The following is a 14,648-nucleotide window of genomic DNA, read 5'->3' as shown; positions in this document are numbered from 1 at the left end:
TTAATTTGAATATTAAGTTAGATCTAAAACGATTAGTACCGCAAATAATCCCGGTAGAAAATATTGTCATTGAAGTGACCTGTTGCTGTACAACTAAGCATGTAAGTTCAATAAATCTATTGTCTTTTTTATCTGTGTTTATTTCGTTTATATGTCTGCGTCTAGTCTAATAACAGGCGATTAGTTCATAAGTCTCCAAGGTATATGCTCCCAAAGGAATCTGATCTCCAGATAGCTCGAGAAAGAAGAGGCCACATTTTTTCATCCCTACAAACACCAAAAGTTGTTATCGCCACAGCTTAGAAAAAGTTTCTAACCCCTGCTAGCCTATAACAATTCGTATCTCTTAAGTCAGATCTAATTGTGCCATGGAAACAAAGCCTTGAGGCGTCAAAATTTATAGTTTAATAATTCTTAATTACTATCAAAACTTTACATCCCGTAAAGTTTCAAGTTTCAAGCTTACAGGTCCCGTGAATTTCAAGCTAGTGAGAGTCGACTCTCTATGAAACACCGACAGGAGGGCACGCCAAAAGTTATTTAGAGAGCTCAACATTTTTGATCGGATATTATTTAGAAAAAGATAAGGAAAATACAAATTATATAAAATGTAACAAATTATAGGAAAATAATATAAGAACTTTGAGATTTGGGGGCAGGACTGGCTTGAATGTACCTTTCATATTTGTCTAATTCCAGCGATCCCTGGGCCTAAACAGTGGCCATAGGACACTCTAGCTCCACTTCAAGGGTAAATATTAACTGGATATAGTATTTTAAAAAGAAAAGGAGGCAGTGGCAGATCCATAGGGGAGCGAGGGGGCGCCCCCCCCCCTAGTGTAGTCTAAAGTAGTGTAATTTACTTAATTAACTCAAGTTTGCGTTAATTAAACTTGCTCCTAACGCAAGTTTATCGGATCAACCTATTTTGCGCCCACCCCTCCCCTAAAATTTTTGTTTCGGACCAACCTATTTTGCGCCCCCCCCCCCAAAAAAAAAATCCTGGATCCGCCCCTGGAAGGAGGAGAAGGGTAGAACGATCGTTTACTCTAAAGAATCTTAAGAGTATGTCAAGAGCAAATGCATCTCAAGGATTTAGTTGACATTTATACCCTTACTAATTAGTGTTTATGGTAGGCCCAAAGTTTATATCTTCAAACCTAAAATTTGTATTCCTGCAAAATTAGCGCCCTTTACGACCGATTTATGATCAGATTAAGTTGAGTTTCCACGTGTTTGTAACGTCAACTCGAAGCTCCAGCGCAATGTGGACTAGTGTTCCCACTTCTACAGAATTTTCGGAAAATATACCGAATTCCCAGTTCATCTCCCGATGAAAAAAAAAGAACGCAAAGCGTCACGGTTTTTTATACTCATTTGAAAAGAAAACTGGAAACACTTAGATAGCAATTGTTCTTATGTAAGGGATTGAACAAGCCGGATGGTAAAATGTTGACGAATAAATTGATATTCACAACCGTCTAAGGTGGTAATAGTAGTATATTGATGATGTAAGTATGAGTATAGCAATAGTATAGTAGGGAGTAGTATATGTTACTTAATAGTAACATAGTGATGGTCTTATTTCAGGGTGAGGGTCAAATTAAGTCAGAATGTATCCAAAGTTCGTCAGGGGGAGGCAGCTACAAGGCGCGTACATAGTAGCTTATCACGGATAGCCCCCCCCCCAAAAAAAAAAAAAATTAGTCATAGGGGATAATAGTAAAAAAATAACAAGAAGAATTTCAATAAGAACTGTCTTGAAATCTAAGAAAAAAAAGGATTTTGGAAGACAACCTTACCTACGTCTCCGTAGCTATGAGAATGTTTTTATTGATGTACTTTAAGGTCGGTCAATACCACAAAGGACCATCCTATTTCGTCCCTCATAAACATTTTTTAGTTTATGTAGGCAAACTATTCAGAATTCATTGAGCGGTCTTGCCATGACTTGTGTACCTTTGATAAGAGATCAGAATAAACGACCGAAAAAAATCTTAGAAAAAACATTTAACTTCCCCCATTTCGAGCCGGAAAAAGAGATATTCAGAGCTAGTGAAACTTACATCATTAGAAAGCGTGAATTTTGGTTTTTTAATCGATCGGAGCACAATTTTCTTTTTAAAGTTGAGAAAAAAGGAAAGACCCTAAAAATACTCTAGTACACTTGCTTGGAGAATATTAGAAATCCGCTCAAAAGAAGTATCATTGTATCATGTGACATCTTCGGAAGCTTCGTGTTATGCTAACCGCCTTGATTGAAATCTTGGCCGATACAGGATGCATATTATTTATGCTGTATGTAAATTAAATAGAAAGCGTTTTTCTTAGAGATTATAGGTTTTCTTTGTTTTAAACCAGTCTCTCGTTAGCTTTTCAAACTGTTGACACATCTAAATACTCTATCAATTTTTACTAAAATTGCCTCGGAAGCTCCCTGTGGTCCTTGGAAAATTGCCAACGGGCCCTTTGTCTTTGAGACTGCTAGTCGACGCTGAAACTCGCAAAATGACATTTATGTTACCGAACGTACCTAAAGTTTAATCCAGAAAGTAATGTTGCTGCAGAAGAGGAGGGTTAGTAAAAAGCTTTTTAGTGAGTTCCAGAAAATTGTAGATTTAAGATTCAAAACAAGGGAGTACAAATACAATTATTTTATGTTATAGAAATCTTGCATTCATGACTGATCGTGACCTAAAATAGAATGACATGAGCAAAATTACGGAAATTGTTTTTTCGGAGACAGATTAGGTGAACAGTCAACCGTGTGTGGGAAAAACCAGAGAGGATGTTTTCTTTTAATTAACTCGTATACCTTCTTAAATTTTGAAGGTGCATTAATTAAGTCGAAGAATGGGAAAAGACTGGGCACCAATTTTTTGCAAATAGTGAGATTATCAGATTTTGAAGAAGTGAGACTCAGTGACATAAAATTAAAATTATACAGCAATATAATAAAATATACAAATTAAAAATATATGTATATATATATACAAAGTATACAAATATAATTATACAACTAAAATTATTATATTCCTCTATACTTTATTCCCTCACCCCCTAATGTGCAAATATATATCCCAAATAATATATTTCCCACGTTTTTTTTTGTTTTGCATTTCATGATTTCGTCAGCGTTAATTCAGTTTACGGGTACACAAGTTGAAACAAAAGTGACACATGGCAAAATGCATGGGAAATATATAATTAGGACTATATATTTGCAAAATAGGGGGGTACTTGTTCAGTATCCGGGCACCACGCGACAAGTGAAGTTTGGTTAATGCTAATGAAATAAAACAAAGTATGATACAAATATACTACTACTACTACTACTAACAACTCATCGCAGCGCCAAGCCGCCTGAGGCCAACACGGCTACACACGCTCCTCCTCCACCCCAATCTATTCAAAGCCTCCCTTTTTACACCCACCCACGAAGTTCCCATTTCCTTTAAATCTTTCTTTATGCCGTCCTCCCACCTCAGACGAGGACGGCCTGCGTTCGGTTTAGCCCTAGACGGTTGGCCGAAAAGAACAATCTTCGGCAATCTGTCATCCTTCATCCGCACAACATGCCCTAACCACCTCAACCTTTCTTTCATTATAGACCTAGAAAGCGGTATTGAACCACATTTTTCGTATAGCCTATTGTTTGAAATACGGTCAGTCAGCCGGGTACCCAGAACAATCCTTAAGCAATTTCTCTGGAAAACATCTAGCAAATCTTCATCCGGTTTTCGGAGCGTCCATGCTTCAGAGCCATATTTGACCACTGTCATCACTGTAGCTTCTAAGTTTCTAATCTTGGTTTGCAGACTTATCTTCCTATTCTTCCAAACTTTTTTTAACTGTGTAAAAACACCCTGAGCCTTGGCTATTCTACTTTTAACATATTCGCTGCTCCCACCTTCTTTACTAATAATACTACCAAGATAAGTGCAGCTACTCCCCTGATCAATCTTTTCATTACCCAACGTCACCCTTTTCATCTTCACTTATTCCTAGCCTTAGTGACTTAGTCTTCCTAACATTAATTTTCAAACCAATACTAGCACCCTGAACTCGCAAAACCTCTAAAACTTCATTCATTTTGCTCACACTTTCATCTAGGATGCTTAAATCATCAGCATAATCCAAGTCCAGGAGACATTTTCCTCCCCATTTGATTCCGTGGTCTCCCATTTCCTTTCCTGTGCTCCTTAAAACAAAGTCCATCAAAATAATCAATATAAAGGGGGATAGAACACAACCCTGCTTAACTCCTGATTTAATACAACACCAGCTACTAACCTCATTTCCTACCTTAACCGCAGCAGTATTATTCTCGTACATAGCACTAATCACTTTAATGTATTTGTCTGGTATACCATACAAGGATAAAACCTTTACTAAAGCTCCTCTATCAACAGACTCGAACGCTTGCTCATAATCTATAAAACTGAGGACCAAAGGTGTTTGAAAACTTAGGCACTTCTCAATTATTAGCCTAAGAGTGAAAATTTGGTCAACACATCCTCTACCTTTTCTAAAACCGCACTTCTCTTCTCTTAAAACTTCGTCTACGGCATATCTCAGTCTAAAAAGTATCATATTACTAAGCAATTTGCTACATACAGAGACAAGACTAATGCCTCAATAATTACCAAACTCACTTTTATCACCTTTCTTATAAAGTGGCTTAATTAAGGTTTTCCTAAAATCGTTAGGTACTTCCCCTTTTTCAAAAATCATATTCATAATCTTCAATAACTTATTTCTAACCTCAGAGCCACCATATTTAAGAAACTCATTTACCACCCTATCAGCACCTGGAGCCTTATTATTCTTTAATCCTTTTAGTACTGTTGCTAATTCCTCCTCACAAAACCAATCTTCCTTCACATCCAAGGTATCACAAACTTTTTCATTTTCCTCTATATTTTTTCCTGCAACTCTATCTTGGTTAAGCAAATTCTCAAAATGTTTGGCCCATCTCGCTTTAGCTTTTGCCTTATCACTAATTGCCACCCCATTCCTATCTTTAACTGGGACAAGTCTGGATTGACTACTACCAATCAATTTATTAACGTGACAGTACAATATTTTACTATTATGCCGTCTAGCTGAATCTTCTAAATCCTCGGCAATTTTATCCATGGCCTCCACTTCACACCTCCTTAGTTCATATTTCAATGCTTTCTCCACTTTCTTTACATTTCTTTTGTTTTCATGCGATCTATCACTCAGATAATTCTTGTACAATTCTTGTACAATACAAATATAATAGTTTAGAAACAAATTTAGGTTATATATTTGCACATTAGGGGGGGGGTAAAGCACAGCTTATATTAAATACGTAAGCTAGCCTAACCTAGGTATATTTCTCTACCCCTTTAACACCAAAAAACTAAAGTTTAAATCTTTGTCACGGAATGAGCAATACCCCACTAGGCAGCGAAAATCTATTTTTCATATAGCATCTCTGAGATGCTATATGCGGTTCTTCTCGCGTATTGCCCGGATTCTAAACAAGTATCATTAGGAGTTTGGGGAATTTGGGGGATGGTGAAGTGGAATTGCAGTCAAAATGCGTTAGCTGCATTTTTATACATATTATGAAGTAAGAATTGTTTTCTTAATATGTTTATTCCCCAACAGCCTCGATTCTATGCTTATACCAGATTTTAAGTACCCGGGGACAATATCAGTTTTAGCCCTCCCCCCCCCACTATCACTTCTATAATATAAATAAAAAAATATGGTTTATTTTTAGGCAAAAAAATCAGTTTGTCGCTCTTTCACAGGCTACGCAAGATGACAGCCATCCCCCGTGTCCCCCAAGCTACGCCACGAACAACGCTTGTTGTGAGGCTACCTCTCGCAACAAAAATAAAACGTACATGGGTGTACAACCAAAAGCCGTTGGCTAGCTGATGGGGATCTTACAGGTATGGATTTTGTGTCCGGGAGCGTAAATTTCTAGAGGCGACAACCTTGAAAAAAAAACACACACACCAAAATAGGTTAGTGATACAGAAAATCCCAGAAACTACCAGCATAAAGCACAAAAATGTAAGAATATGGAGGAGAACAGACCCCAAAAAAGCCCCTACATACATTCCAAGGTTGTGCAATTTGAAAATTTAATTCATTTACTGCCAAACTAAGATTTATAGTCCATTCCTTCAACTAAACAGAACAAGAGAAATTATTTCTTATTGTACCCTTATTAACAAAAGCTTACATTTCCGCAAATTAACGCTATTCCCAGGGGCCTTTAAAAAGAACGAAAGTTCAAATTCCACCAAAGTGGTTCTCCTGTGTGAAACTTTAAGCAAGTAAAAGGAACAAAATGTTTTTGAGCCACAAGATTTCTTGCTAGTAGTTCCTCTGTTTCTCTATGGTTCAACCCAGCACTTACAATTCAATCGATTAGCTTAATATTTTAGTCCTCTTTCAGGATGTTTTTCAATGTCTGATTGTTCCAAAATGTCTTACATCTCCTTTCCCCATGGGCTAAATTGTTTGTAAGCTATAAGTTTTAACCCAAAAATACACATTCCTTTTGTTTACTCAATATGGTGCCACCAATCTTTAAGGCCAGATAAGAATAAAGCTAGATGAGAATTTCAAATATTTATCACAGCAGAAAAAAAACACACATGAAAAACAGTAACAGATGGTGTATCAAGTCATATTTGTCTATCTACAGAGTTTTAATAATTTATTTCAAACCTGCCTAAAATGTGATTTCCTTAAAAACACAAAAGTATTTTTTTTATTTATTATTTATTTATTTATTAATCCACATAACGGTAAGCTAAAAAGCTTGTCGTACCAGAAGCAACGCTTTTGGTGTTAAAAATTTAAAGAACGTTTAATTTTACTTGTTTAACTATTTTTCTGTTTTAAGCAATAAGTGAGACGAAAATACTTCCATAAAAAAAAATATAACCTCCCCCCAGTCTCAAAAAGAAATCCACCTACAGTTCATGTCCAGTATCACAGTTTTCCTTGGTGGTAACGTCAAATTTGTATTGGAAGCTTCACAGGATAACTGAGAACCAACATCACTTCTATGCAAAACTGGAATAACGAGTACATTTTGAATCACCCCTACCGATGTTACAACCTCTGAGAGGGGGTCAATCAAATGCCCATTTTTGAACCATTCTACTTTGGGCTCTGGTTTTCCTGAAAAGATGAATTATGGATATTATTAACGCAATATGCGCAAACTACTGTGACCAGCATGCCTGTAGAGGAAAAGGGGGGACTTTGGGTTGAGAAGCCCCCCCACCCCTCCCCCCCACCCCCCAAAAAAATTGAAAAAAAAATTAAGAGGACCGAATATTACAATTTATATCACATCATTTTGTTTCATTTCATATAAAATTCACCTATTTTTGCGCTTTTTAACCCTAACAGCGAAACAAATTTCTCTATATGTATAGGTTTATGAAGCACAGCCTATAGAATAACATTCATTTTGGAAAAATTCTCCAGCGCTCTACGAACATTTCCAAAAACAAAAAATCAAACCGAACTTCCGTTCTCGCTGTCTTCTCTTTGGCACTTACTTTTCTTCAGTTCAATTGGCACTCTTTTACCAGGAGTGCCAATTAAAAGACGAAGGGAGAGGGAAGGCAATTTGTTTGCTAGATCTTTCACAATAATTTTTTTCATTATTTTCATTAAAAAAATGAAAAAAAAATACGAAAAGGATTTTGAAAATTTACCCTTTTTAGCATTTTCTAAAAAAAATTCCCCTTCCCTACATTCTAACCAAGGCCTATTTCGCACGTCACCCGACGCTATATTTTTAGCGCCGTTAGTAGTTTTATTCCTATCTTCTCGTGTCAAATTGCCGAAAATCCAATTCAACTAAGTTTCTCATTCTCTTTAGTTCGAACTTCTAGAACCCTATAGCAGTGCCAGGGTCGTATCCAAGGAGGGTGTACCCGGTTTACCCCCCCCCCCCCCAAATGTCCGAATCGTAAAAAAGTAATAAAATACATAAAGACTATTTATTGATGCGTTTTGTAAAGTTGTTTTTTGTAAACCCTACCCACTGGAAAAGAATAACCGCTCCCCCCAAAAAAATGTTGGTCATTTTGTTTTCCTTTTCTGTGGCAAATGAGTGATAGGCCTACACACATATCATATGATGTACAAGATAACAATTTAGTTTGGGTAGTAGTCCAAATTCTCCTTTGTTAAGAAATTAAGAACTGTTCAGATTGTTTAAGATTAAGTTAAGATTGTTAAGAAAAAAACGGTTACTGAGGAGCCTTTCTTTATTTAGGCTATCCTTTAGGCTTCATTTGGCTTTATTTAGGCTATTTTTTTCTGGTGCTCAAGATAAGGGAAAGAAGGATAAACGGTTTCCACCTCGTTGAAAATTGCTCAAAGGATTAGTCCTAGCGAAAGAGGAAAACAGATTTCTCCTCAACATCTTATTCTAGTTTTCATTTTCCAACTTACTTATAAGGCCTTCATTAAAAGTTTCTATAAACCTCTCAATCCACCATCTAGACAACGAGTAATTAGCCTTGAAAAAAAAAATACCGTTTAAGAAACAAAGAGAAAAGAAACAAAGAGAACATATAACAAAGAGAAAAGAGATGTTACTGCCCTATACGTGCCTGTAAAAAATTGAGTTTTAATTGCATGGGTTTATGTTTGTGGTACTCCTGTATTAAACGCACTCTTTTATATAGTGCTAGTTTGGTTAATGCTAATGAAATAAAATAGGATGAATATATAATAGTTTAGAAACTAATTTGGGCTATATATATATGCACATTGGGGGGGGGGTATAAAGCTTACCATATATTAAATACGTAACCTAACCTAGGTACCTTCCCCCCCCTAAACCCCAAAAAACAACAGTTTATATATAGTTCCTACCTTTGTTTATATCCCACAAGGCAGCGTAAACCTATTTTTCATCACGTTTCTCGGTCTATATTGTGATTAAATAAAATAAAAAACAAGTTTTTTGAACTAACTTTTTTTTAACGCTCCTAACTTTCAGTAAGGAGCGACATTATAACTTAAAACGAACAGAAATTGTTCCGTATATGAAAGGGGCTTTCCCCTCCTCTACGCCTCGCTCTTTACGCTAAAATTTGACTCTTTCTCACAACTCTATTTTTTAAACCAATAAAAAACTTTAGCGTAAAGAGCAAGGCATTGAGGAGGGGAAAGCACCTTTCATATACGAAATAATTTCTGTTCGTTTTAAGTTTTAATGTCGCTCCTTACTTTCAGTTAAAAAACCTTGTTTTTCTTTATTAAATTTTTGAACGTTTTTGAATTAATGCAGGTTTTTAGTTTGGCTCACCGTACATGAATAATTAATACAAAATTTGCATGTTAATTTTACTTTTATTTGGTTAAATGGCTTTCTCGAAAGTTATTTACGTAACGAAATTCTACAATCATACATTTTTAATGCGTATATTAGGGGGTTCACCCCTAGCCAATACCTCGCTCTTTACGCTAAAGTTCGAACTTAGTTCCAATTCTTTAAAAATGACCCCTTAATAACAAAGGCCGTTAATTAGAATAAATAGCTCTTATGAAAGTACTAAAAAATCTTTGCCTTAAAGAGCAAGGTATTGACTAGGGGGCGGACCCGATCATATGCGTAATATTTTCTGTTCGTTTTAAGTTTTGATGTTGCCCCGACCCAATTCCCCCTCCCCCACAACCAGAAAAAATCCTCCTTTAAAACGTCTGTATACTTCCCAATAACCAATAGGCCTACTATATGTAAACAATGGGTAAAGTTCATAACTTTCAGAACTTCCCCCGAGGACTTTGGGGGATTCAGTCATTTTAAAAGATAACAGTTATTATATTTTCGACCATGCTGAACAGAATGGCTATCTCAAAATTTTGATCGGGTGACTTTGGGGAAAAATGAGCGTGGAAGGGGGCTTAGTTGCCCTCCATTTTTTTGTCTCTTAAAAATGACACTATAACTTTTAATTTCTGTTCGAATGAGCCCTCCCGCGATATTCTAGGACCACTGGGTCGACAAGATCACCCCTAGGAAAAAAAAAACAACAAATAAACACGCATCCGTGATCTTTTTTCTGGCAAAAAATACAAAATTCCACATTATTACAGATAGGAGCTTAAAACCTTTACAGTAAGGTTCTCAGATACGCTGAATCCGATGGTGTGATTATCATTATGGTTCTATAGCTTTTAGGTGGTGTTTCCCCCTTTTTCCGAATTCAGACAAATGTTCTCAGGCACGAATCTTTTCATGGGTAGGACTAAGCTTGATGAAACTTATATATTTAAAATCAGCATTAAAATTTGATTCTTTTGATGCATCTATTGGTATCAAAATTTCGTTTTTTAGAGTTCGCTTACTATTGAGCCGGGTCGCTCCTTACTTACAGTTCGTTACCACGAACTGTTTGACTGGTTTGCATAGCAGTATATAAAAGATTGCGTTTAGTACAGGAGTACCATTTTCGTTATGTCATTCGTCACATTACTTTAAGCCCAATAACCCTAGCTTTTTTCCCGTTGTTGTATTTACCTATTGTCTCCATGTCAGCTAAAACCTCATTGTTCTTTTTTTTTAAACTTCATCCTTAAACCTGATTGTTTTTGTTTTTACAGCATGATAATTCATTCTGAAAATTGGCATATTGACATTTTATGGTATGAATAAAACAAACAAAAAAGCATGTGTTTTTCCTTTGAATAGTTCGGGGGCACCAATTCAAGAATTGGCTTATTCTAAATAAATAAAATAATAATAAATACAAATACTTATAAAATAATAATCTAAATAAATAAATGAATACAAATACTATTAAATCTAGAAACATTATAAAATACTTTTTTGTGTGTGTTTGCATCAGGGCAGGGAGGGGGGGATCGCACTTCCGCAGAGGGAAATTCCACAGGAGGGGTATTTTCAACGAGTGGGGAGGGGTGTACGCTCGACACCGTTTTTATATCTAAAATTCACTTCAACGATAAGTTCGATTCCCTGGTATTAAACTTTATAACAATATAAAAACCTATAAGTTTTTGAGATAACACGTTTTCGCCACTATTACTTATTTCTCTGTATGAAATAAGTAAAATTGAATAAATAAAATAAAAAATAGACAGACATTAAAAGGAACGATCAAGTCAGCCAAAACATAAAATACTACTATGAATGAATAAATGAAACCTGTAACGACAGAAATTAAATTGAAAAATCAAGGCAAGCTTAAAATGAATAAAAGTTACCAAAAACATTATTTAGAAGTAGAATCTCTGCGTTATAGAACTTTAAAGATGATGGTATAGAAACTGAAATTCCGAACCGTTTTGTAACATCAATAAAAAAATTAAAGCCTACTTTAAAAAAAAATCAAAGAATAAAAATAAAACCTAAAACGGGCAGAATTCATGTAATGATTCAAACAGAAAATACTGAAATAGTTGTGAATAAATAAATGAAACCTAAAACGGATAGAAATTAAAATAATTCTCAAAATATAAATGAACAAACGAGACCTAAAACGAACAGAAAGTGAGTTCAAGAAGCAGGTCAAACTTGAAGCGAACATAAATTACTTTCAGTATTTATTTCTTATGCATTACTTATGCATATATACATATATACATATATATATATATATATATATATATATATATATATATATATATATATATATATATATATATATATATATATATATATATATATATATATATATATATATATATATGTATATATATATATATATATATATATATATATATATATATATATATATATATATATATATATATATATATATATATATATATATATATATATATATATATATATACATATTAGCTATGCTAAGGAAACAGTGATAGAAACTCCAATTTTAGCTATAAAAACAAAGTTAAATACATGGAGAGTGTGATTTCACTCCATCCGAGGACATACTCTAGAAAGATTTTTGGTAAAGAAATAGATCCAGTGATAATTCGAGACTAAGAAATTCGAGACTATAATATATATATATATATATATATATATAAAAATAAATATATATATATATATATATATATATATATATATATATATATATATATATATATATATATATATATATATAAGTAGTAAGCGCCTAATGCATTGAAAACTTACATTCAAACTTACGCCTGAGGCAAGGATATGTGTGTAAGTTTTCAACGAATCGTGTTCCTTCCGGTTTTTCTGGTAGGTAATTCTAATCTAGAGGTCAATACATCTTTCAAAGAGGAACGAGTACGCACTACCGGTCCTAGTGTGATTGATTATTTGGACAATGGCCTTTAGTCAAGAAGAGTTTGTTAGGAATGTGTCGTTGCTAAAGCTAACTCTCATTGGAAAAAAGGGGTATAAAGCTTTTTGTTTTTGATAAGAATTGCACAATGAACGTATCGTTTGATGTGGGCATTTTTTATGAGCCAATCAGAGGTTGTTCAATATACGATAACTTGATTTGTGGTTGGGATTTAAATAAAAGAAATGGTTATGTTATTTGCTTGCGTGTATAGGAATTCCCATGTTATTTGCTTGCAGGTATAGATATTCCCTTGTTATTTGCTTGCATGTATAGGAATTCCCATGTTATTTGCTTGCCTGTATAGGAATTCAAAGGTTATTTGCTTGCATGTTTAGGACTTCCCATGTTATTTGCTTCCATGTATAGGAATTCCCATGTTATTTGCTTGCATGTATAGGAATTCCCTTGTTATTTGCTTGCATGTATAGGAATTCCCATCTTATTTGCTTGCATGTATAGGAATTCCAATGTTATTTGCTTGCTTGTGTGTATAGGAATTCCCATGTTATTTGCTTGCTTGTATAGGAATTCCCTTGTTATTTGCTTGCATGTATAGGAATTCCCATGTTATTTGCTTGCCCGTATAGGAATTCACATGTTATTTTCATGAATGCAGAGTAATTACATAGGTCTTTGAGTGCGTGTATATGAAAAAAACTTGTTATTTCTATATTTTATCTTACAAAACATGTTTTTTTCAGTAGTGTCTATTACATAAAATGATCATATAGTGAATGTATATGGACTCTCAAGTTATTTGCTTTCATGTATATGTATTGCCAAGTTATTTTGATTGGTTGTATAGGAATTCCTATGTTATTTGCTGGAGTGTATAGGAATTCCCATGTTATTTGCTTGAAGGTATAGGAATTCACATGTTATTTGCTTGCATGTATAGGAAACCCCATCTTATTTGATAGCATTTATAGGAATTCCTAAGTTATTTTGATTGCTTGTATAGGAATTCCCAGGTTATTTGATTGCTTGTATAGTAATTCCAATGTTATTTGCTTGCTTGAACAGGAATTCCCATGTTATTTGCTTGCGTGTATAGGAATTGCCATGCTATTTTAAGGGCTTATGTCCCCCCCATGCCATTATAAGAGTTTATGTCCCCTTCCTATGCTATTCCAGGAGCTTATGTTCCTTCCTATGCTATTATAAGGGCTTTTCTGTGTGGTTTTTCTTTACTTGGTACCCATTAAAAACAAAATTTTTGTGTTAAATAAGTAGTTCTTATATCTTTTAAAAGAGATTTACGGGATTTGAGACACTCTGTTGCCTGATTCCGTTTGATTTTTCTTTACTTAGTGCTCATTAAAAACGAAATTTTTGTGTTAAATAAGTAGTTCTTGTATCTTTTAAAAGACATTTACGGGGTTTGAGAGACTCGGTTGTCTAATTCCGTGTGATTTTTCTTTACTTGGTGCCCATTAAAAAAGTTGCTAGCGAAAACCCCGTGTGGATGAGTTGAAATAATAAATTCTAGCGAGAAATAGCTGAAAAGTGTTTTGGGGGGAGATGGGTTGATTGACAGAAGGATGAATTAGTAAAGTTAAAGTAGAGGGTGAGTTGCTAGCGAAAAAACGCTAAGCTAATAGGGGTTTTTGACCGTAAACTCTAGTTTTTTTGTAAGAAAATTATGGAAAATACAATTCGTTGGTTCATAGGTGAAACTTAAGTCCAGGTATGGATCAAAAAATAAACTTTATCTTTAGAATCTGAGCTAATAAGGGTTTTTGACCATAAACTCTAGTTTCCTGTAAGAAAATTATGCAAAATACAATCTTCTCGTTCAAATGTGAAACTTAGGTCCATTCTCTGGTTCAAATGTGGAAAAACCCGTGTGAATGAGTTAAAATAGAAATTTTTTAACAAAAAATGACTGAAAAGTGTTTTGGAGGAGATGGGTTAATTAGCAGAAGGATGTATTAGCGTAGTTATAGTGGAGGCCGAGTTGATAGCGAAAAACCCGTGTGGATGATTTGAAATAAAAAATATTAACAAGAAATGTCTGAAAAGTGTGTTGGGGGAGATGGGTTGATTGGCAGAAGGATGTATTAGCGAAGTTATAGTGGAGGGAAAGCTGCTAGTGAAAAATATAAGCTAATATGGGTTTTTGACCGTAAACTCTTGTTTTTTGTAAGAAAATTATGGAAAATACTATTTGTTGGTTCATAGGTAAAACTTAAGTCAAGGTATGGATTGAAAAATAAACTATTTCTGTAGAATCTGAGCTAATATTGGTTTTTTCCTATGAACTCTAGTTTCCTGTAAGAAAACTATGGAAAATACAATTATTTCGTTCAAATTTGAAAA

General features: G+C 34.5%; 1 protein-coding gene across 1 annotated transcript in view; it reads right to left on the bottom strand.

The window, feature by feature from the left end:
* The window catches only part of LOC148951571 (adhesion molecule nephrin-like), a 286,912-nt gene that overhangs the window by 141,253 nt on the left and 131,011 nt on the right, over nt 1-14,648 (bottom strand). Inside the window, exon 5 of the mRNA XM_089091200.1 lies at nt 6,970-7,176. Within this exon, the coding sequence (XP_088947326.1) occupies nt 6,970-7,176 (207 nt within the window). The remainder of the gene's footprint in view (nt 1-6,969; nt 7,177-14,648) is intronic.

The sequence above is a fragment of the Artemia sp. Qi Xiang Cuo genome, chromosome 6 (genome assembly GCF_049724085.1).
Source record: "Artemia sp. Qi Xiang Cuo chromosome 6, ASM4972408v1, whole genome shotgun sequence".
In the NCBI taxonomy this organism is placed as follows: domain Eukaryota; kingdom Metazoa; phylum Arthropoda; class Branchiopoda; order Anostraca; family Artemiidae; genus Artemia; species Artemia sp. Qi Xiang Cuo.
The sequence above is the reverse complement of the archived record's forward strand: the minus strand, read 5'-3'. Positions and strand labels throughout refer to the sequence as shown.